This window comes from Scyliorhinus torazame, chromosome 12 (genome assembly GCF_047496885.1).
Source record: "Scyliorhinus torazame isolate Kashiwa2021f chromosome 12, sScyTor2.1, whole genome shotgun sequence".
Classification (NCBI taxonomy): Eukaryota; Metazoa; Chordata; class Chondrichthyes; order Carcharhiniformes; family Scyliorhinidae; genus Scyliorhinus; species Scyliorhinus torazame.
The window spans coordinates 17,609,856-17,634,265 of NC_092718.1; the positions used below are offsets into that span (position 1 = coordinate 17,609,856).

Sequence of the window (24,410 nt, forward strand, 5' to 3'; positions counted from 1 at the left end):
AGACAGACAGCCAACAAGAGAGACAGACAGACAGCCAGCAAGAGAGACAGACAGACAGCAAGAGAGACAGACAGACAGCAAGAGAGACAGACAGACAGCAAGAGAGACAGACAGACAGCAAGAGAGACAGACAGACAGCAAGAGAGACAGACAGACAGCAAGAGAGACAGACAGACAGGTTGAGACACAGACAAGCAAGCACTGCAATTCATGAAGCTGCAACCGATAGTGTGAATGGCCGCTTTTCTGGCCATAAAGCTTCTACAAGACACGAGTGAAAGTCTTCCTTATCCAGTGGTCGACAGTGGTGTGTAATGGTAATGAACCCAGCAGCCTAACCTAAAGCTCTGGAGACACGGGTTCAAACCCCATCAGCACATTATAAGTCAATAAATAAACCTGGAATTGGAAGCCACCCTCAGTCATGTTGTCCATGAATCCATCACCGATTGTTGTAAAAACCCACCTGGGGAAGGAAATCTGCCATCCTTCCCTGGTCTACATGTGACTCCAGACCCACAGCAGTGTGTCCGACTGAAATGACCTAGTGACACACTCAGCTTGGAGGGCAATCGGGGCAGCACGGTGCCACAGTGATTAGCACTGCTGCATCACAGCGTCAGGGACCCGGGATCAATTCCGGCCTCGGGGGACTGTCTGTGGAGTTTGTGCGTTCCCCCCATGTTTGCGTGGGTTTCCTCGGAGTTCTCCGGTTTCCTCCCACAGTCCAAAGCGGTGTAGGTTAGGTGGGGTTACAGAGATGGGGGAGGCGGGGGAGCGACGTTGGGTGCTCTTTCAGAGGGCTGGTGCAGACTTGATGGGCTGAATGGCCTCTTTCGGCACTGTAGGAATGACAAATGCTGGCCCAGCTACTGCCGCCCACATTCCATGAAAGATTTTTTAAAAAGTCTTAACTCCTTACAAGCCAGAAGGCAATGGTAGAAATGCCCTGACTTGTGCAAGGGCCTGAACAATGAGACCTGAACCTCAAACATCCAAAACACTGGAACAAATTTATTTCTGCCTGTTGGAATTACAGGGCTGCTAAGTGCAGCTCATCAATAAACATAATCCTAACCTACAGTACTTAGAAAATGTCAGGCCAAGGATCAATAATCAAGGTTGCTTTGTTAAAGAAACACTGATATTTTGTCTTTTCTCCCCTCTTGGAACGTCAGCATTGCTGGCAAGGCAAGCATTTATTGCCCCTAGAATCTGATTTTGTTCCACTGGGACAGGTTGAAACATGGCCAAACTTCCTCTGGGAGATCCACTTTTGGTGGGGACCCACACTACAGCGGAGGGCCATGGTCTATAGGAAAAGCTTTATATGGTACAATTAACTCATGCTTCACGCTCATTGAAAAAAATTTTTTTAAAGACTACCCAATTCTTTTTTCTCCCCAAATTAAGGGGCAATTCAGCGTGGCCAATCCAGCTACCCTGCACATCTTTGGGTTGTGGGGGTGAAACCCACGCAGACACGGGGAGAATGTGCAAACTGCGCATGGACAGTGACCCAGGGCCGGGATCGAACCTGGGTCTTCGGCGCCGTAAGGCAGCAGTGCTAACCCCTGCGTCATCGTGCTGCTCCCATGCTTCCTGCTCATTTCCCTAACCATCTTGTCTTTGCAAAAATGTCCACAAGTGAAATGGCGTTTGCTGTAATCCTTCCAACCTCTTGGCTGTCTTGTGTAGGCAAACGTGCTTTTGCCTTTCGCTGGCTGTTTCCCCCCCCCCCCAATGGGTTTGGTAATGGAAAGTAACACGATAGGTTCTTGATTAATAAGGCGATCAGGGATTATGGGGAGAAGGCATATGAGAAACATATCAGCCATGATTGAATGGCGGAACAGACTCGACGGACCAAATGGCCTAATTCTGCTTCTATGTCTTATGGTATTCAGTTACAAGTTGCATAGAAAGGATATTCTAGCTCATGCAGACAAAATGACCTGATCTAAGTTTTCTATCCTGTTATTAAGGAACGAGCTCAGATTGCTGTCCAAGGTAGCTAAACCCAATGGTCTTGCACCAAATTCCAATCTCACTGGGCCATAAGGTGAAGGTGGCATTAGTATCAATAACAGAGGGTCAAAGGCTTATGAACAGGAGTATTCTGCAAATGGAAGTCCAAATTTCTGATTGAATTCTTTTCTGACATTGTGGGACAAATCCCCAACTTGGTAACCAACAATAAACAATTATCTGGCCACGTACTCCTTGCACAATTCTCTTTTGATTTCTGAAGTTGAAGCTGTACCTCCTCAGGAAAAAAATAATAATCGCTTATTGTCACAAGTAAGCTTCAATGAAGTTACTGTGAAAGGCCCCTAGTCACCACATTCCGGCGCCTGTTCGGGGAGGCTGGTATGGGAATTGAACCCAGGCTGCTGGCCTTGTTCTGCATTACAAGCCAGCTGTTCAGCCTACCAGCCTCTGGTGAAGCTCGAGAACTCTTTGTAATGAGACAAACGCAAGATAGTGAATGGTCTCGACAATATAATGGTCCTAAAATGAAGGGGGGGTAGGGGGATCTCTCCATCATTTCTGATCGTTCCAGAACATTTTATAGCCAGAGGTTTAATACTGGAAACACAGCAGCCAATTTGCACAGAGTAACGTGATAATGGCCTGATAATTGAGAGTGTAGCTGAGGTTGGTCGAGGATTTGCCAGGACAGCATAAAGAACTCCTCGCTCTGTGAAATATTGCCATGGGATCTTTTACATTTAACCGAGGGAGCAAACTGGACCGTGGCTTAATGGCTCATCCAAAAGATGGCACCTTCAACAGTGCAGTGCTCCTGTCGTACTGCACTGGAGCAGCAGATGTTTGTGCTCCAAGTGGAACTTGACCCCACAACCTAATCGCCGAGGAGAGACGGTGCTACCCACTGAAGTCCAGCTGCCCCCTGAACTTCTGTTTTATAAAAGTACCAAAATGCCGGAAATCTCTCAATACCGGACAAACATGACAGCGATCGAGGTTCAAAACAGAAAAAGTCAAAGATCCTGAAGCCAGCTACCCAAGATCAACTATTGCCAAGGGCAGGTTAGCCTTGAAGATCTATCTGGAGTTTTACACTGAACAGGGCACAAATACTGGTGAGAAGGCAAAACTAAACTAAAACTCATCTTTCCTCAAGGATAAGCAGGCAAAACAGAAATGTGGGAAGTGGTGATCGGGGGAGAGAGAGAGTGCAGAACATGTTGACACAAGCGGCAGTCAATTGTATGGAAAGCTATGAGGTAGCAATCTTGAACGCAGGGACCATAATAAAAACTCTTAAAACAAACATGTCCAGGGCCTTTCTTCCCTTTAGTCGATAAGAAAACAGAAAATAGCTCCTTGAGCCTGCACCATCACTCATGGTCGGTCCTCTCCATCAGCTGCTCTTCATGTCCCTTTCTTAGTGTCCACAAGGAACCTCAATATACCAAGCAACAGATAAAACCCACAGCTCCCTAGGCAGAGAAGATTCACAACTCTCAGGAAAGTAATTTCTCCTGGATCTCGATCCCCCGGCCAGCCCCTTAAGCCATGACCCCTGACACTAGGCTCTTCAGCCAGCAGAGAGCGCTACAGCACCTGCCATGTCAAACAGATTTGAATTGTGTACCTTCCAGCAACACATCAAATCATTCTTCTGAACTCCAGAGAACATCGACCCATTTTTACTCAATTGCCCAGCAGGGCCGCCCTGCATGAGAGCTGTAATGTCAAATGCAATTGCTTGGAATGGAAAGAACAAAATCATATTTGGCATACTTCATTTCGCTTCACTTATACCGCAGCTTAAAAGCAATGCTTGAAGCTCAAGCTCATATGGGAATAAACGAATTACGGAGCCTTAGGGTCAGGGCAAAGGCCCTCAGGTTTCTGCGCCTCCTGCCTTTTGAACTACAGCTCAAATTACCGTCAGAAGTATTCTCTCATCTTCTCTTTCCCAATACTCCTACTTCATTCGTACTTCAAAGCAACACGAGAGCGCAAAGGGCGGTCGAGACAAGTATGTGAATGGGCCACTGAGAGAAGGACTTAAACCCAGGAGTCAACTCAATTGATCCTGAACAGATCTATTTATGTTCAATGATCTTAGACCTATCACACAGGGCGGCCTGCTTTGCTGCAACTTGGGTTAGCTCTCAAAATAAAAATGCACCCAGCCAGCAATCTCTCTCCCTTGCACTGTGATTCATGCTTACTTACAATGGGTGTTTTTACTCATGTTAATGCCCCACATCCTCCACAATGCAGGAGGCTTAGACACCAGAGTTGGAGAGAATTGCCACTGAATTACTACAGCGCAGAAGGATGGCATTCGGCCCAGAGTCTTCACCGACCCTCTGAAAGAGCACCCTACCTAGGTCTACCAGCACCACCCCCTGCTCTATCCCAGTAACCCCACCTAACCTGTACATCTTGGAACCTAACGGGCAATTTATAATGGCCTATCCACCGAACCTACACATCTTTGGACTGTGGGAGGGAACCCACAGACACGGGGAGAGCGTGCAAACTCCACGCAGTCACCCAAGGTTGGAATCGAAGCCGGGCCCCCTGGTGCTGTGAGGCAGCAGTGCTAACCACTGTGCCGCCTCAAATCCAGCTGTCTTTTTTTCCTTCCGCCAGACCTAAAGCCATCAGCCGATCAAGATTAAACTGCCCCCCCACCCCCCCAATTGCCGTCAACCCACTCTTCCGACTCGGGGCTTTTCATTTTCATGAGCAGCAATAGAAATCCACGACACAGATACAATTAACAAGCACCAAGGGAACACTTTGCCATTGCCCTTGACATGAAGGGTGAGCGAGCAAAGACACGATCAACCCCCCCCAATAACCAAAATCTCAGGCAGGCTTTACAACAATGGCAGTGGAGAATTTTTATTTCCTTCCAACACCCATTTGGACTGCCAAAAAAAAAAAAACACCAGCAGTAGTAGTTTGGAAACTCAAATCGAGGTGTGCCAAAGAGCACTTTAAGTCATTAATTAATTGATCTGCCATTTTGCATCTCGTCTTTCCAGGTCAACGGCCCAAGTGGCTAAACTTGGGCAGAAAAGGCACCAAATCAGTAAGAGGGGGCAACTAGGAGGGGTGATCATATATTTGCTCAAGAAAGGGGACCTTAAAATGTAAGATCTTATGGGGCAGGCGGAGGGGCTTAACAAGGGAATGCCCAGAACATGGAACCCAGTCACAGGAAGCACAGCTGACATGGCAGGAGTGAAAGGGACAGGGATATACGCCACAGGATTCAGAGGAGGAATCAGCAGTGGTGTTTTGAGAGAGTAGTAAGAAGTCTTACACCAGGTTAAAGTCCAACAGGTTTGTTTCAAACACTAGCTTTCGGAGCACTGCTCCTTCCTCAGGTCAAAAAAAAAGAGATTGCTAGTACAGCTGGAGGCGAGAACACGGGCGTATTGGTGAGGTTGTTGACAAAACCTGCATTGGGGTGGGGGGGGGGTGGAAGAGAAAGTATCACTTGAATGAGGGACAAGCAGCAAGTAATTGGCTGCTAAAGGCTATAAGATCAAGAGGGTCACAAAACAACAACGAGGTCTTGGGATGCAGTGGGTAGCGTCCCATCTCATCTTCCCCCCCCCCCAGCCAGTGGCTCCCACCCTAGGACTCGTTGGCCGAGGCAGGTGTGGTCGTGACATGGCCAAACAGGTAGAGTGTCAGCCTGCAAATCCTTCCAAACGCACCAATGACTGGCAGCAGGAGACACTTCTGGTGAGCCATGTCTGGTGTGGAGCCCCTCAAGCTACAAGTCCCAGGCAACAGACTAGTGACCAGCTCTGTGAAAAACCTCATAAAGCCCGCTTGTGCACCACTAGGTGTGGGAAGAGAATTAGCCAGGTGTGATGTTTACCTGGTATAACATTACCAATCCACAAACCCCGTTAGAAAATTGGCTGAGAGCTGAAGGCTCAGGTTAAAGTCAAGGAGGGGAATGTTGTTGTTGCACCATTCTTATTTGCAAACTATATGTAGAAACATGTCATGTTCCAATATATTATGAAACGCACGTCCTGATTAGCAGTGAACACAACCACAAACATCCCTTTTTAATTGGGCACCTGCCTCTACAGCAAGCTTCGAGAAGATCAGCTGGTACCTCTCAAGTAATTCAGATCTCAAGGCAGAAAGAAGGGCAGGTTAATAGAGGGGACTGAACAGTGGTTAGCACTGCTGCCTCACGTAGCCGAGAACCCTGGGTCACTGTCCGGGTGGAGTTTGCACATTCTCCCCGTGTCTGCGTGGGTCTCACTCCCACAACCCGAAGATGTGCAGGGTATGTGGATTGGCCAAGCTAAAAATTGCCCTTTAAATGGCGGGGGGGGGGAGAGAGAGAGAGAGAGAAAAAAAGAATTGGGTACTCTTAAATTTGTTTTTGTTTTTTTTAAAAAGGGTAATGAAAAAGGCATGTGGGACACTCATTTATCAATCGGGGCACAGATTACAAAAGCAGGGAGGTTATGTTGGAGTTGTATACAACTTGGGTGAGGCCACAGCTGGAGTACTGTGTGCAATTCTGGTCGCCACTTTATAGGAAGAATGTAATTGCACTGGAGGGGGTGCAGAGAATATTCACCAGAATGTTGCCTGGGATGGAACATTTAAGTTACAAAGAGGGGTTGGATAGGCTTGGGTTAGTCTTCTCTGTTCCAGAGAAAATGAGGGGTGGCCTGATTGAGGTGTACAAGATTATGATGGGTATGGGAGCAGCTGTTCCCCTTAGTTGAAGTGTCAGCTACGAGGGAACACAAAAGTTCAAAGTGAGGGTTGAGAGTTTTAATTTGGGAGGGGGGGGGGGTTTAGGGGGAACTTTTTTTTTACCCAGAGAGAGTGGCAATGGTCTGGAATGCACTGCCAGGGAGGGTAATAGAGGCGGGTTGCCTCACATCCTTTAAAAAGTACCTGGATGAGCACTTGGCATGTCGTAACATTCAAGGCTATGGCCCAAATGCTGGCAAATGGGATTAGGTGGACACGTCAGGGCCTTTCATGCATCAGTTCCGAACAGTCCAGAACAATGCCGCCAGTTTTCTTTAGAGTATTCAGCAAGAGCTGACTGGGTATTCAACTGTGGATGGCATCACAAACCAAGCCTCATTCAGTGCCATCGTTCCTGCTCTCCACCCCCCCCCCCCACCCCATCCCCACCCCCACCCCCACCAAACCCCTCGTTCCAGCGCAAAACTAGTGACTAATGCAACACCTTCTTTCCTGCTTCATCTATCCCAGAGGTTGAAGTAACTTCATGTTATAAACTGCACCACTGGGGTAGCCCTCTTCAAATACATCTCATCTTATATAATTTCTGCACAATTGTTTGGAGAGAGGTGTTGGCACAAACGTCACTTTTAATCATCCAGTATCAAAACCACTTTCAGGTTGGATATAGGAGGGGCTAGAACCACAGCCCAGATGAAGTCGTCTTCGTAACATCTCAATTTTAAAATTCTCATCCAGTTATTCCAATCTCTGGGCTCTACAACCTGCCCAGAAACTGGTACGCTATGATTTTTACACACCCTCGATAATTTGAACCACTCCCATCACTAATGTGCATAAACGTCAGAATCCCTTCCCTAAACCTGTACATCTCTCTCCCTCTAAAGGAGGCTCCTTACTACCTATCCCTCCTGACATCACCTCATGTGACACCGTGCCAAATATTATATAAAATATGCAAGCTGTAATTTGCATCTCTTTTTCTTATTAACTCATTAGCCTTGCTTCATCAGGCTTGCAAATTTGAAAGGGCTGTTCAGGTAGTCAATTGGTGGACAAATCCTAATTAGAACACTATTATCTCTTTAGTACTAGCTTCCCCAAGACGTACAAATAAAGGGCAAGTATTGATTTGTACTCGACGCATGGCCTCCAAGGCTCCGCATACGCAGTGCAATAAAAGATCTTCCTATCCTACCATAATCCCAAAGTGAATTTCCCACACCAGCACTCCCGTTGGCCAGTGATCATCAACTCAATCTGCAAGTTGTGGAGCCATTAATCTAAAGCCACTAGAACAAGACGAGCCAAAGTCTTCAGGTTGGGATCCTGCAAGCAGCAGAGAATTCCATTGCACCCGTGAACAGCGGGATCGGAATCTCCCGCCAACTCGCTCCAGGGCAGGGCAATCGGAAATGACAGAAGGCTCAGATATCCTCGACTCTGGGGATGCTTTCCAAGTTGACAGTCGGGTCACTTGGAGCAATTGCCTCCGCTGCAGTTCTTAATCAAGCACTCCCACTGTAGTCACACCTTTGGCCAGATGCAGGATAAAAGTTCTCCATCTTCACCCAGACGGGAGCCCTAATCACCTACCTCAAACCAACAGAAAAAATGAAAACCCTTTCACGACCTCAGTGCTCGCCAAGTGCTTGCCTAGCCAATGAAATACTTCAGAGGTTGGTCACTGTTATAATGGAGCAAAGGCAGCAGCCATAGGTGCACAGCAAACTCCCACAAACAGCAATGACCCGGTTATCTATTTTCAGACGTTGGTTTGAGGGATCCGTATTGATCAGGCCACTGGGTAGAACACGCCGCCTCTTCTCCAAATAGTACGCTGGGACCTTTTATCGAAGACAGGAAGTGCGAGCTCACATTTAATGTTGTATCCTTGGGACAGCACAGTGCACCCTCAATACAGCACCGGGGGAAGAGTCAGCCCAGATATTGTGCTCACAACCTTTGAGATAAGAATGCTACCAATTATCCTTCTCCTTCCCCACAAGCCCATCCTTTAAGTCGATAGACAAACTTCCCAGGCACTGGCCGACCAGCTTGAAAAGCTCGAATACAAAGTTTGAAACGAACGCGTTAAAAATTCTGCACCACATCATTCCTGTTAAGTGTACTGTCGAAGGAAATCACCGGTCTGCACCCATCACTGAAGTATTCGCTATGGGCACCAAATAACTAACATGAAAGCAGACAATAAAAGTTTATACACAAACAAACCATACTTGCCTGTAGAAAGCGATCACGTGCTTCTAGTTTGAAGCACAGGGAGAACCCTCCAAAAATCCAGTTTCCATGCGTTTCATTCAGTTTTTGTTAATCCCCTCCCCCCGATGTGGGGGATGATGCCATACTGCGGTACCTCACTCAATGAAGCATCCCTCTGCTGTAAGCCTCAAAAGCTAGTGCGGGCACCACAGCTACTCAACCAGTGTCAAAAGACCACATCAATCCTGCCCCAAAACGGATGGCCCACACAGAAACACGCACACCAGAGATTGCGGTCAGGACAGTTTCCTCCTCCCACACCCAGAGCTAATCCCTGGCAAGATTAACCAATCCGGGAATCATATTATGGAATCTACCGAAGCAGTCCAATATCCAGCAACTCTTAACCAACTCAAATTGCTGATGTTCCCCTGACAAAATTATCTGGAACTCGCACCTACATCCTGTATCATTTTATAATACTTTTATAATATTAATGTACTGAGTGCTTGCAGATTAGTTCATGCTAAAAGCATAAACTCCCTGTTAATCAGCATTTTTGATGAACCACATCACCCATTCCCTGCGCATGTCAGATACTGAAGATTTTACGGCATATGTTGATACAGGGTAGGATTGGAGGAGGCTCAAAACACCACCACACATCAGTTGGGTCAAATGGCCGATTTCTGCTCAGTCGATTCTGCGTAATTCGCTGGACAGCTGGGTTTCTGCCAGCGCAGGTGGCCTCTCGATCAGCCAAAAATGCGACTTAAAACTCTCAAGGCAAAACATTAGCAGCAAAAGATGGATTGGATTAATTCACCTGCCAGCACAATCAGGAGACGAGGGGTACAGAGGATTCCAGTTTCTAAATGGTTAACTGTGAGAGCAACTCTACAGGTTACAAGGCTGCACTCCTCAGCGCAGACCAGATAAACAAATCACTTGACAAAACAAATCAACAACAGTCCACGCTTGGGTGAAACTTTTTAAAATCTCCATCCTGATACCCAAATGTGATGTTCAATCTTTTATGCCACGTTGACAAGCTACAGGTTTTAATTGGTCCCCTCAGCTTGATTGATGTATGAATCGGTTTTGCATTCAAAATGATTGAGCGACTGGAAAGTGACCGGATTTTCATGGCTCTACACAGCAAAGATTTTGTAAAGTCTGTCTTCCCGTTTCTGTAACGCAGGACGCGGTTCATCGTTATAGCTCCGAGTCACAAACACTTCTTCTTCAACGTCTCCAGAATTCCTTGTTCTGACAATTACACATTGAAAGTAAGTGGAAGCCAAAATCATTTTAAATCAGGTATTTGGCAAATTAACATTCTGAAAAGAAGCTAGCCACCTGTCGCTTTCTGACCAGAGGGGGCAGCAGCATGGGGGGGTGGAGGAGGAGGAGGAGGAAAGGGGATGTATGTATCGGTGGAGTTCAGTGTGGTCAATAAATTCCCAGAACACCAGCATTGTGAGAGACAACATTCTAGAGGCTATTTTCCCACCAAAATCTAGAATACCACCAGGTCCTCCTACAACTTCCTCGTGTCCCTGGGCTGTGGCAAATGTCCAAGAGATGGGTCAAGACTGTCCAAACTTTCACACAAGGGACTGTTTTACCACCAGCAGACCGACATTCACCACATCAGTTTGAGCCAGATTGAAACATGGGCGTTTGATGGAATGCTCTACTTTGAGCCCGTGTGATGTGAGGCTCTTAAACTCAATTACCAGTTAGCTGAGAGATGGCAATACCTGGAACACAAATGCCCCAGCAAAAGGCCGTTCAACAAAACCCAAAGCGACAGCATTTCTCTGCAAAAATAAAGTATTTATTTTGCTCTTGACATTCTGCCCAATCCTAAAGCACAGCGACGTCCAATCCACCCATCAGCATTGTTTGCTTGTGGATCTCAGAGATTCCTGTTTAATACTCAACTCGCGTGACATGCCCTGGGAAATTTTACTGGTTTAAATTGCATGCTGTTCTTGGAGCAGAACATGAACTATTTAAACTACTTTTTCTGACCTACAATCAAGATAAACAGCCATTAAAACAATAGGTTTTCTAACCATTGCTTATTGCTCGCAATGCCAATTGTCTGCCAGTCAATGGCCCTTTGTCACATCCATGGCAAATCACTTATTAATATTTTCCACAACTTTGAACATTTTTAGATTTTGTCCACAACCCAGGGACTTGTCGTTAGATAAAAAAGTAGCAATGTCAAGTTTAAACTCATTGCTTTGGTACTGGAAAGTGCATCACTTCTCCGCATTTCTGGCGCTTTAGCTTCAATCGGATTTCAGCTGCAGAAGATGCTTTATTAATCTATCCCAGTGACGTGACTCGGGCCTGGACAGTTGCCTCGACACCATTGCAATACTGACAAAGCTGTGAGCCCAGGAATTCAATTGAAAACAGTACATTACTACCCTGTAAGTGGTCCATGACAGTCACTCCAGATTAGGTCAAAACTAACCTGAACAGCGCAACATAGCAATAAACTCCTCCATTCGCAATCAGCCCCAAGTCCCTCTTAAATTGCAACACCGATTAAACACGAGAATCTACATTCAGCCCAAAACCTTTTAAATTCTCCACTTGAAAATTTACTTACGTTAAAAAGACATTGACAAACCTGAAGATCATAATCGTGGGATGCACGGTAGCACACGTGGCTAGCACGGTGGCTTCACAGCGCCAAGGTCCCAGGTTTGATTCCCTGCTGGGTCACTGTCTGTGCGGAGTCTGCACATTCTCCCCGTGTCTGCGTGGGTTTCCTCCGGGTGCTCCAGTTTCCTCCCACAGTCCAAAGATGTGCAGGTTAGGTGGATTGGCCGTGCTAAATTGCCCTTAGTGTCCAAAAAGGTTAGATGGGGTTATTGGGTTATGGGGATAGGGTGGAAGTGAGGGCTTAACTGGGTCGGTGCAGACTCGATGGGACAAATGGCCTCCTTCTGCACTGCATGTTCTATGTGTCCTTAACTGAACGGACATGTCTTCGACTCCCCCCCAACCATCACCCAATAAATGTGGCAAAAATTCACCTCATACATTAGAGCGCACCGGAAAAATCACAAAAATGATAATGAACAAAACCTCCCTCGAGCAGTTGGCTTGCAGTCACGATACTGGAGCCTCAAGTCAATTCTGAAGATTTGCTTTTGGATTCATTCTGCATTTTTAAAAGTCAAGTCACCAGAGCAAGAACGGAAAACTGCAAAAATCTATTTCCACTTCTTAAACATGCAATCCTAACCCTAACCCAGAACGGAATAAAACAGTGAACAAGAGACGGCCCTTCAGCCCATCCTGCGTTCGTCATCCATTGTCTGGGTACTAATCCACGAGGCAACATCCAACAATTTCTTCCTGACAACGATAAATGGAAGGGTGGGTGTGGGGAACATATTCAGAGCTCGGGGCCGAAACAACCAAAGGCACGGGCACCAATGGTGGAAGAGTGATGATTGGAAATGCACACAATTGATAGAATTAGAGAGGAGCACAGATATCACAGCCTGGTACGGCAACTGCTCGGCCCAAGACCGCAAGAAACTACAGAGAGCTGTGAACACCGCCCAGTCCATTACACGAACCCGCCCCCCCCCATCCATGGACTCTGTCTACACCTCCCGATGGCTTGGGAAAGCAGGAAGCATAATCAAAGACCCTTCCCACCCGGCTTATTCACTCTTCCAACTTCTTCAATCGGGCAGGAGGTACAAAAGTCTGAGAACAGGTGAAAACAGGCACTAAGATTCAAAAACAGCTTCTTCCCCGCTCCTAAACGACACTCTTATGGACTGATCTAATCTCTTCACATATCTTCACCCAATGGCCGTGTCTATGTATTTACATTTTATGTTTGCCCTATTATGTATTTTCTTTTCATGTATGGAATGATCTATTTGAGCTGCACGCAGAACAATACTTTTCACTGTACCTCGGTACACGTGACAATAAACCAATCCAATATCGGAGGGCTGTGGGGTTGGAGGCGATAAGAGATTGAGAAAAGCGAGGCCATGAAGGGATTTGAGACCAAGGATGGGAATTTAAAAATCGACACATTTTTGCTTCACCCTGTGATCACCACCACTCTGCAATTTCCCTAGATGCACCTCCCATACTTTCTCCCAAGCCACAACTCCACAGTACAATCACCATTGCACTCAGTAAATTATCTGATCAGGTTCCAAAACAAAAAACAACATACCCAGGTCAAAATTCCACCACACCCAGGATAACATTGCAACCAATCCAACCAATCATGTCTCATTATGTGCAAGACGCCAACGAATGTTCAAGCTAACAGTTTGGGCATAAGGGAATGAATGAACTAAAAATCTGAACAACAATTCCACATTCAGAAACAAATCATTTGAAATGAAAATGAAATGAAAATTGCTTATTGTCACAAGTAGGCTTCAAATGAAGTTACTGTGAAAAGCCCCTAGTCGCCACATTCCAGCACCTGTTTGGGGAGGCTGATACGGTAATTGAACCGTGCTGCTGGCCTGCCTTGGTCTGCTTTCAAAGCCAGCGATTTAGCCCTGTGCTAAACCAGTCCCTGAAGGACAATTCAGATATTCGGTCAGAGATTACAGCCAGTTTCTACTGAAGGACTGTCAACAACAAGGAAACCAAGTGTCCATACAATTAAGTGTACAATAAACACTCTCTTCACTGCCTCCAAATGTGTTTGTGCTCGGCCTCTTAACTCCCAATAAGGAGCCTCCCATTTAAGACGAAGATGAAGAGAAGGAAGAATTTTCTCTAAGGGTCACGAGTCTTTGGAACACTTTCCCAGAGAAGGCAAAGGTCGATATGAATCTTGATTAACAAGGGAGTTAAACTTTTTCTTTGGTGGGGGGAGGGTGGTAAAGAGGGGGTGGATGGAAGAGGTAGGCAGAATGAGTGAAGATCCTGCTGGCTTCCGTGTTCCTTAACTTGGCGAGTCAATACAATACCTAATAATGTGGGATTTCAGTGCTAATTTTTTAATTTGCTTATCAGTGCAGTAACCCAGTCTAGGGTGAAAGTGAAAGTGTGCTAACACTGCAAGAGGGGAGATCGTTCAACTCTCCATATAAAGACTGCTCATTTCCCTATCCAGCTCCGTGCTCACTGACCTACATTGGCACCAATGCCTCGATTTTACATTCTCTCCATGGCCTCACCCCACCTCTAATCTCCTCAAGCCCCTCCCACAATCACTATCTCCATCTAGCGCCTTGGACATCCTTGATTTTAACCGTGCCACCATTGCTGGCTGTGCCTACAGGTGTCCAGGCCCCAAGCTCTGGAATTCCCTCCCTAAACCTCTCCACCTCACCGTCCTCCCTTTTAAAGGCACTCCTGAAATTCCACCACTTTGACCAGGCAGCTCTGGTGTAGTCATTCAGACCAAGTTTTTGTTGTTGCTCAATGCTGACAATGGGTTCCGAAAACTGATAATGCTATAGTGCTTCATTCCTTTGGAACACATCAATATGACATTATCCACTTGATGTGCCGTTGTTTTTTTTAAAAATAGAAACATTATTGAACAATTCTGAGTGGCTTGGCATCAAAATCATGGAGAGAGAGGGTGTCCAAACCAGCAGAATGGCCACCAATCAAAAACAAAACAAATGCAATGTGTGAACAGAGAACATGGAAGTCCGTATGCACTGGCGACAGTTCAAATTAAGGTCATCAGGCGCACGTTACAATTACAACTTGCATCCATATAGCACCTTTAACATACCCAGCCATTTCACGCAAGTGGTGCCAAAATTTGATTTCACACAAGTGGCGCGTAACTTCCTTCCAAACAGAGATGAATCGCATTAATGTGCTTAAGGAAATTCCAGTAAGTAATTGAGGGAGAAACAAACAGAAGGATGTGCCTGCAGGGTTAGACGAAGAGAGGGGGCAGGAGATCTGCGAGAGAGCAAAATGCTTCAGAAGGGCTGAAAAGTTATAAATTCTATACTAAGCTGCGGCACCATCCAACTTCAGGGCAACGCACAGTGCCAGCCTGCTTGCCCAGACACAAAAATCATTAAACCTGCCCCGAAGACTTAAGAGTGGAAACTGGTCTGACATACTGGGTATATCGGGAACTCTCGTGTTCGGGCTAAGGCAGATTGTCGAGGTAGTGAAAAAAGTTTTACTTGCCAAAACTGACCTGACAGCACTTGACTTTAACACCAGGTGCCGAAAATGGAAAAAGTGTTCCATTTCCCAGCAGTATATACACCATTGCCAATCCTTCCCAAATATTCTGTTACATTACCTCATTTCATTAATAAACATATTGCAATCCAATAGACTGCAACACAACATGACCTCTTCAGCCAAAATATCCACCTACTTCACTGCTCAGCTGGGCTAAAAAAAACATCTGAAGTGCATTATTATCATCATCCATTCCACTGCTCCAAGTGGAATGTGTAGACAAATCCTTAATCTAGGATGTATGTGCACACCTAAAAATTCTGCTTCAAGACCCAAATCATTTCAAGTGCTATTTACCCCAGTCTAAACATCCAGATGCAAATCTTTACACAGTGAGTGAAAGTCAATGCCACACATAATACACTAGGCCTGTGCAGACTATCACCAACAACCTACTTGACAGTGCAATAAAGACATAACCAGACATGGTTAAGATGCAGAGTTGAGGGATAAGCCCAATGGCTTGATCTTGCCCCCAAACAGACATATTCTGAAAAGCTTTTGCAAGAACTAAAAGTTTTAATACTCCCGGATATAATTGCACAGAATCGACCCAACATGTCCGTCTAAGAAATCAACATGCAATGCACTAAATAGCCTGGGTCATTTTAGGTTCAATATTGTAACCAAGGCCACAACCCTCATTCTTAATGAAATATTCAACACTAACTGGAAGCAGAAAGTTAAAACACCCTGACTGCACAGCTAGGTCACTGTCAGGTCTCCAAGTCTGGACACAGCTTGGACTGTTGAGGGCTCCCCCATGCACCCTCAAAGAGCACTGGCCCACAGCTCAGAAACTCACCATTTATCCCATTAATGTCCATTTCCTTCAGGGGGCTACAAACTCCACCCAGTGGGCAGAAAGTAGTGAGATAAAGCTTTAACTCTTTAGCTGCTTATTTGAAACCTGATTCCGAGAGTGTACAGTGAGCTCAAAATTAATAAATTTGATTTACCCCAGTCCAAGCATTAACCGTATTATTAAAAAAATCATGGTCACTGCAAGCGAGTCAACAGCAAAACAATTCCCGATTCAATGTGGCCAGAATTTGGAGCAGTATATTTGATCACCATTGTTTTGAGTTACTTCCACCATTCCAGTCACTGGCAAATTTAATCTCCCTTTCAACTCTCCAGACCCACAAAACCTTACGAAACTTGAATTTTCTCTCGAGATGTTAACTGATCCCCTGTGCCACGTTCTGTTTACCCATTAAATCTAACTAAGAAATTGACTCTTCACATTCCCCACAACCTCAACGCCAGCTATTCACACTGATGTGACTGTACAGTGTCACCATTTGTGGCTACGTTGAATGACCTATGACAAATCACTGACAACTTGGCCCCTGCAAAACCAATTGAATGCAACTCACATAAGAAACAAATAAAGTGCACCCAAGTCAGACCAGCAATGGAGACAATACATAAAATGCCATGTGTATAATCACTAATTTAGACGTAGGGCAGAGTTGTGCAACTCTCCAGTGTCAAATTGCACGCTCCATAGCCTGTACTTGGGTTTAAATGTTGGCATCAGAACATGGCACTGAAATTACGGTACAAACGGATAATTGGTCTGTGGTAACCTGGGATTAAAACTGGGAACGAAGAAGAAACACACAACAAACTCGGGAGGAGCTATTTCACGGCTGTCTTTGTGTGTGATAATGTCTCACCTGTCAACCTTTTCCCTCGGTTCAAATAGTGCAGGATTCACACAAATCACTCAAAGTATACCAAAAAATTACCCCCCCCCCCCGAACAATAACATAGAAAAGCACAACCAGTCAGAAAAGGCATGGTTAGCAGCAGGGCCGATTGCAGAGGTCGACACCAACACAAAGTGCAGTGTGAAAATTCATATTTGAGAGAGGTGGGATTATATATCAGGAGAAAATCCACACATATCTAGTCGGAACAGAGAAGGCACAACTGACAGGGGGGGGGGGAGGAGGAGGAGAAGAGAAATCCTGTGGTGGTGATTAAGAATGAGCCAAGGACACCCCCCAGCAGTGGAGAGAGGGAGGAGGCTGGTGACCTTGCTGGCCGGCTGCTCCTGATGGAACGCTGAATGTTGCCACTGCGAAGTTGCAGAGTTCCAAATTGGAACGTTCGACACCCACAATTTTGTTACATCGCCTTCCACACAAGTCGCTACATTGCGAAATGGCAACCAGGGCCAAACAAGCAGGCAAACTTTACCTGGGTTGCTATTCTCAATTATTTAGCTGCTATTCTCAATTATTTAGCATCAATGCACCCCCCCCCCCCCCACCCCCGGCTCTCCAATCTTATTGTCCGACACCATTATTTCCCCCCAAAAAAAAAACTCCAGGGGAAGAAGAAATCCCCATGCTCTTCCAAAACAACCGAATCGTCTGGAGGTGGGAAGAGAAAAATAAGCTGATGGGCTCGGTTTTCCCAATGACGTAACCTCACTGTATTTTCGACCTTGCATTATTTGTGCCCCCCCCCAAAAAAAAAAACCCCTAACCCCTCCTGTTACCTTTCCCCGGACAACGCTTCGCACACAATCCGGATTTATCGTCCCCTCCACCTCGGGATTTAAAAGCGAGCCCCCCCCCCCCCCCCCACGCGCGGCACTCGCTTGCTCCTCATTCCCATTTCCAAGCCCTGAATAAAATGGCGGCCGTCCTACAGCCGCTGGTTCGGATCCTGCCACCGCGCTGCCAAGTTCCAAAGTTGGCCCCGGTTTTCTGAAAAGCTCGTGTCGCCCGGAACCGAGGGAGGATTTTTTTTTTTGTCCGCCTCTTTTATGAATGATTAACACTTTGCACTTCTCGCTCCATCCCTACCCACCAACAAGAAAAAAAACCGTCTGCGCTTTAAACAGTCTGGTCAATATCAACAAACAAACCGCTCAAGCTGCAAACTCCGCTCAATGCCACCCTCAAACACCCCCTTTCTCGGCGAGACGGTGCAAACACATCAACTGCACAGCTATCCCTCTCCCTTTCCTTCCCCTCCATCCATTGAAAACGCTGCTGGGATGTCGTCCACCAGCAGATATTTTAGGGATCCGAGGCATTTCCAACAAAACACGCAATCGCACCTCTTCCTCCGCCAGCCCTTTGGTGGAATGATGATGGTTTGGACGCGTCCGGCAATTTAAACAGCCCCACTCTCCCACCTCTTTGGGAGATGGAAAATGTAAAAGCAAGGCGAGTTCAGAAAGCAGAACACAAAAAAAAAGTATGCGACATAAAAAAAACACAAGTTTTGCCCCCAGTCCAAGCCACTCTAGCTTTTAACCCCTTGGAGGAGGGGGGGGGGGGCGAAATCTACACCTTTCCGCTTTAAAATCTGCCTCTCCTGTGCATTTTAAACCTATTTACACCATCCAAAAGGATCCACACTAGCCTCTCATGCGCGCCTAATGCAGGGATTCATGTCAAACAGCAACTATTTTTGTCACACAAGGTCTTTCGCTTAACCTAAAGATTTTATTGCCAAAGTTAAAAGAACAAGAAGCCTATAAAGCCCCCCGGGGGGGGGGGGATAAATTAGCCAAGGGACTGACCCCAGCCACCTCGTTCTATTAACCTCGGGTTGCTTGTTCATTATTGGGAGTATTTTGTAATTTCGAAAAATATTCGAGAATGGGCGCGTTCATGACTATGAAGTTGCAAATATGGCTCCCCAGTCTCCCTTGATCACCGATTGGAATATCTCGTTGTATCTTTAATCACTCAAGTTCTTTTCAAACTTCAAACGTTCCACTTCACAGGGGGGAAAAAAAGGTAAAAGTTTGCCCAGCCCCAGCAATATTAAGTGATCAGTTTCAGAGGCCACCCTCTCGCAAAACTCTTGCTGCATTTAATCCAACTGGGGTTACAGGGACCTTGATTATTCTACTAAAACCCAGCAATTGGAAACGATAAATACAGCCACTTCAAAAAATATGGAGAAGATATTTTACACATTCCAACTAGATTCCTGGGAAAGCAGGTATGGGAAACTGTTCAATAGAAACACACATGGACCCCCACATGAACTATTATTCCTCCCAAGGAAAACAAAAACGAGATTGGGATAAAGTCGAGAAGTTTAAAAAAAAATAAACTTACATCTGAAGGCGTCCTATTCCGTAGCTCTAAGTGAATTCTTTTCTTCATATCCATCTTTGCCACCAAGGCTGATTTGTACAATATGAAGACAAACGCTCTCTGTGGTCACCAAAATGCTGTTTCACACAGAGAGAGATCTGCTTGTAATACAAGCTCAGGCCACTACACCGCTCAGCCAACCCAACTTGATAACTAACTCCAGGCAAGGGCGGGGAACAAGGCTGCATTTGATGGGCAACGCCAGCTCGCCAATACGGTCCTCCCAGCTCAGAGCTTCACCAATAACAAGGAGTGAGAAGTGGCCGGGGCGGGAGCTCGGAGCTGTTAAGTTGGGTTGCAGCTAGGATTTTTCAATGTATTTAATAATGACCCCTCGCAAGCCCCCCCAAAGCAAAAGGCATGGTGGCAAATGGCGTTTTTTAATATCGGGGGCAAACATTTTTTTTTAAAGAGGGTTCATATTTCACAAACGCCTGCCTCCCCACAACATTTGGATTTTTAAAGGCGGCCAACTTTATCTTTTGGGAAAAAAATCTACAGTAAAACTCAAAACATACAAATACTGGATTGTTGCAACTTTGTAATCCATCCAGACAACTCCCTCACTCGTGAAAAGTTCAGCCTTTCCCCCAATGTAGAGACGACTGAACTGGGAAATGCACGGGATTGCAAATAAGAGAGGGAAGTAAAGCTCCATAATAGGGAAAGAGGCGAAATACAGCACCCCATCACGTGGCGTTTATTTTTTTTCCTTTTTTTGTTTTGCAAAAGAAAATAATCCAGCCTCAGTTAAAAGAACAAATTAAACCCACGTCGATTTTTTTTTCTCTAAACGCTACACGCACATCAATGCAAGTCATCGCAGTAAACACAAGCAGAGCGCCCAAGCAACAGTCCCCTTCTTACTGTACACAACAAAATGGCAGGGTACTGTCATGTCAGGAGGCACACAAGGTCCAGCCAGTCCTCCCTCGCATGGTTCTTCATTAGCATGCAAAAAATTTAATTACCTTATTGTCCAATCATTGGGAGGAATAAGTGCAACTTGTTTTTTTTTAAAAGTGCAAATTTCAAATGATCAAGAGCGACGCATCGGTGCAAATTTTTTTTGTGTTGTTGTTGCAACCTTTTGTACAAAAGCAAGTGAAGTGCTGTAAAATTTTAATGTGCGTCACACGCAATTTTTAACTCTGGAGAAGAGGAGGAGGGGAGAGAGAGAGAAGAGGAGGGGAAACTGACAACAACCTGACCTGGAGGGAGGGGAGAGGCAGTCTGATTGGCGGGCGGGGCGGGACATGGAGATGGAGCAAACAGCCAGGAAAGTGATACAATCGGGTCACGTGCGCGCCCGGGCGCCATCTCCCCCTCGCCACATTCCTCCTCTTATTTTTTGCAAACAACGTCCGCACGCAACTAAACAGCGAAAATTGCAAACCCCGCCATGCAAAAAAAAAAATCCCTCTCGATGCACAAACGATGAAATAAAGCAAGTGGTTTTACCTACTGCCCAGAAGGCGCCGAGAACCAAGCGATTGCGCAGCACTTTGCTGCAACGCGGCATGGCCGTCTTTGTAGACGTGCGTTTGCTGGGGTGTTGGTTTGCCCCCCCTCACTCCCTTGCGATCAAAGGCTTTGCATCGACAGCGTCCTTTTTGTCTAGCTTTCGCAAGCCTGCTGGGCTTTTCCACCTCCCCTTGTTTTTGCCTCTTTTTCTGGTGGTGGGAGGGTGTTGCAGCATTTTCTTTTCCATTCCTTGCCTGGATCGCCTTTTTTTTCGTGCGGCTGGGGTGTGTCACCCGCCCCCCGCCACGAAAGTTTTTTTTCCGCTTGTTACTGCGTGCATCGTATGTGCGCAAACGATGGGGTTTACTTTAAGCTATTCTTTACACCGCCCGTACAATGCATTGCATTTGGCATCGCCCCAACCGCGTCCTGCACCCCTCTCCAACAACGACTGACCGCTCCCACAAAGCTCACTTTCTGTGGAGCCTGTGCACCATCTTCGCTCGTAATTTGTAGGATTTTAATGTATGTTCCGACAGGTTGCGTGGTTTGTAGCTAATTTTTGTTTAATCCGCCTTGCTGCAAAATGTGAATTAACCCAACATTGTTTTGCACCGCACGAGTTTATTTTCAGTCGATTCCATTTCAAATCCCACTCTACTGAAACCAAAATGCTTAAAATAGGTTGGCAATCTTGCGCCCGAAAGTCCAGAATTACTCTTTTGTTGAAAAAGGGGATTTGTTTTTGATGCACGCCACTCAGAGTTAAGGGCCAAGTGCAGGATCATAGAAATTACAGTGCAAAAGGAGGCCGTTCGGCCCATAGAGTCTGCACCGGCCCTTGGAAAGACCCCACTTTTAAGTCCGTACCTCCACCCTATCCCAGTAACCCCACCTAACCTTTTTGGACACAAAGGGCAATTTTATTATGGCCAATCCACCTAACCTGCACATCTTTGGACTATGGGAGGAAACCCGTGCAGACTCCTCACAGACAGTGGCCCAAGCTGGGAATGGAACCTGGGACTCTGGTGCTGGGAAGCAACTGTGCTAACCCCTGTGCTGAAAATGGGATTAGAAGAGATAGGTGCTTGATGTTCCTCAGACACAATGGGCCAAAGGGTCTATTTTTGTGCTGTAGAACTAGCTCTATATGTCTTGTAAGTTCATAAGGTGTAGGAGTAGAATTAGGCCATTCGGCCCATCGAGTCTGCTCTGCCATTCTATCATGGCTGAGGTGTTCCTCATCTTTTACCTACAATGCTACATAGGCCTAGAGCTGGGTAGCAAAATCAGCCAGAGCGTCTCCTCCCTAGAACATGTGACCTAGGAGCAGGAGGAGGTAATTTAGCCTCCTCAGTCTAAACATCTTCAAGACGATCATGGCTGATCCCACCCTGGCCTCAACTCCACTTTCTGTCCTGTCCGTCTTAACCTAACAAATCCCCATTTCTTTCTTTGGCCCTGTAATTGGACAGGTCGTGCCTAACTAATTTAGTGGAATTTTTTGAGGACATTACCAGAGCGGTAGATAACGGGGAGCCAATGGATGTGGTATATCTGGATTTCCAGAAAGCCTTTGACAAGGTGCCACACAAAAGGTTGCTGCATAAGATAAAGATGCATGGCATTAAGGGTAAAGTAGTAGCATGGATAGAGGATTGGTTAATTAATAGAAAGCAAAGAGTGGGGATTAATGGGTGTTTCTCTGGTTAGCAATCAGTAGTTAGTGGTGACCCTCAGGGATCAGTGTTAGGCCCACAATTGTTCACAATTTACATTGGGGAACAACGGCAATGTGTCCAAGTTTGCAGATGCCACGAAGATGAGTGGTAAAGCAAAAAGTGCAGAGGATACTGGAAGTCTGCAGAGGGATTTTGATAGGTTAAGTGAATGGGTTAGGGTCTGGCAGATGGAATACAATGTTGACAAATGTGAGGTTATCCATTTTGGTAGGAATAACAGCAAAAGGGATCATTATTTAAATGATAAAATATTAAAATATGCTGCTGTGCAGAGAGACCTGGGTGTGCTAGTGCATGAGCTGCAAAAAGTTGCTTTACAGGTGCAACAGGTGATTATGAAGGCAAATGGAATTTTGTCCTTCATTGCTACAGGGATGGAGTTTAAGACTAGGGAGGTTATGCTGCAACTGTATAAGGTGTTAGTGAGGCCACACCTGGAGTATTGTGTTCAGTTTTGGCCTCCTTACCTGAGAAAGGACGTACTGGCGCTGGAGGATGTGCAGAGGAGATTCACTAGGTTAATCCCAGAGCTGAAGGGGTTGGATTACAAGGAGAGGTTGAGTAGACTGGGACTGTACGCGTTGGAATTTAGAAGGATGAGGGGAGATCTTATAGAAACATAAAATTATGAAGGGAATAGATAGGGTAGATGCGGGCAGGTTGTTTCCACTGGTGGGTGAAAGCAGAACTAGGGGGCACAGCCTCAAAATAAGGGGAAGTAGATTTAGAACTGAGTTTAGGAGGAACTCCTTCACCCAAAGGGTTGTGAATCTATGGAATTCCTTGCCCAGTGAAGCAGTTGAGGCTCCTTCCTTAAATGTATTAAAGATAAAGATAGATGGTTTTTTGAAGAATAAAGGGATTAAGGGTTATGATGTTCGGGCCGGAAAGTGGACCTGACTCCACAAAAGATCAGCCATGATCACATTGAATGGCGGAGCAGGCTCGAGGGGCCAGATGGCCTACTCCTGCTGCTAGTTCTTATGTTCTGATGTTCTTAATTGGAAACCTTGTTCAGTGTCAACAGTGAGAAAGCCATCAGAACATGAGGGAGAGGGCAGCTCAACGCTAGACCCAAGGATGATTTTCATTTACGAGCTCAAAAATCCCCAAATCCTGGGACCTCTGCCACCTAGAAGAAGGGAAGACGATACGGGAACACCAAAACCAGCAAGTTCCCCTACAAGCAACACACGATCCAGACTTGGAAATATATCGCCGTTCCTTCACTGTCGCTGGGTCAAAATCCTGGAACTCCCTTCCTAACAGCACAGAGGGTGTACCTACACCACATAAGCTGCAGTGAACAAAGAACAACACAGCACAGGAACACGCCCTTTGGCCCTCCAAGTCTATACTGGTCATAATACCAACCTTGACCAAAACCCTCAGCACTTCCTTGTGCCGTATCTCTCTATACCCATCCTATCCATGCATTTGTTGAGATGCCTTTTGAACGCCATTAATGTATCTGAAGGCTTCCACAACCTCCCCTGGCAACGCGTTCCAGGCACTCACCACCCTCTGTGTAAAAAAACTGCCTCGCACATCTCCTCTAAACCTTACCCCACGGACGTTAAACCTATGCTCCCTTAGTGACTGACACCTCCACCCTGGGAAAGAGTGCCTGCCCATCCACTCTATTCATGCCCCTCATAATCTTGTAGACCTCTATCAGGTCACCCCTCAACCTCCGTCGTTCTAATGAAAACAGTCCGAGTCTATTCAGCCTCTCCGCTTAGCTAACGCACTCATGATCAGGCAACATCCTGGTAAACCTCCTCTGCACACTCTCCATAGTCTCCACATCCTTCTGGTAGTGTGGCAACCAGAATTGTCACTCAAGAAGGCAGCTCACCAC

At 46.1% G+C, this 24,410-nt stretch overlaps 1 protein-coding gene across 2 annotated transcripts in view; it reads right to left on the reverse strand.

Moving 5' to 3' along the window:
• The window catches only part of anp32a (acidic (leucine-rich) nuclear phosphoprotein 32 family, member A), a 47,544-nt gene extending 26,667 nt beyond the window's left edge, over positions 1 to 20,877 (reverse strand). Inside the window, exons 1-2 of one of the 2 annotated variants that reach the window (XM_072470481.1) lie at positions 20,312 to 20,331; positions 19,302 to 19,417 (exon numbers count right to left, since the gene is read on the reverse strand). In XM_072470481.1, the coding sequence (XP_072326582.1) occupies positions 19,302 to 19,355 (54 nt within the window). In that variant the 5' untranslated portion in view covers positions 19,356 to 19,417; positions 20,312 to 20,331. Of the gene's footprint in view, positions 1 to 19,301; positions 19,418 to 20,311; positions 20,332 to 20,805 lie in introns of those variants that run through there. The other variant, XM_072470480.1, reaches the window with a different exon arrangement.
• Between the last annotated feature and the right edge of the window lie 3,533 nt (positions 20,878 to 24,410).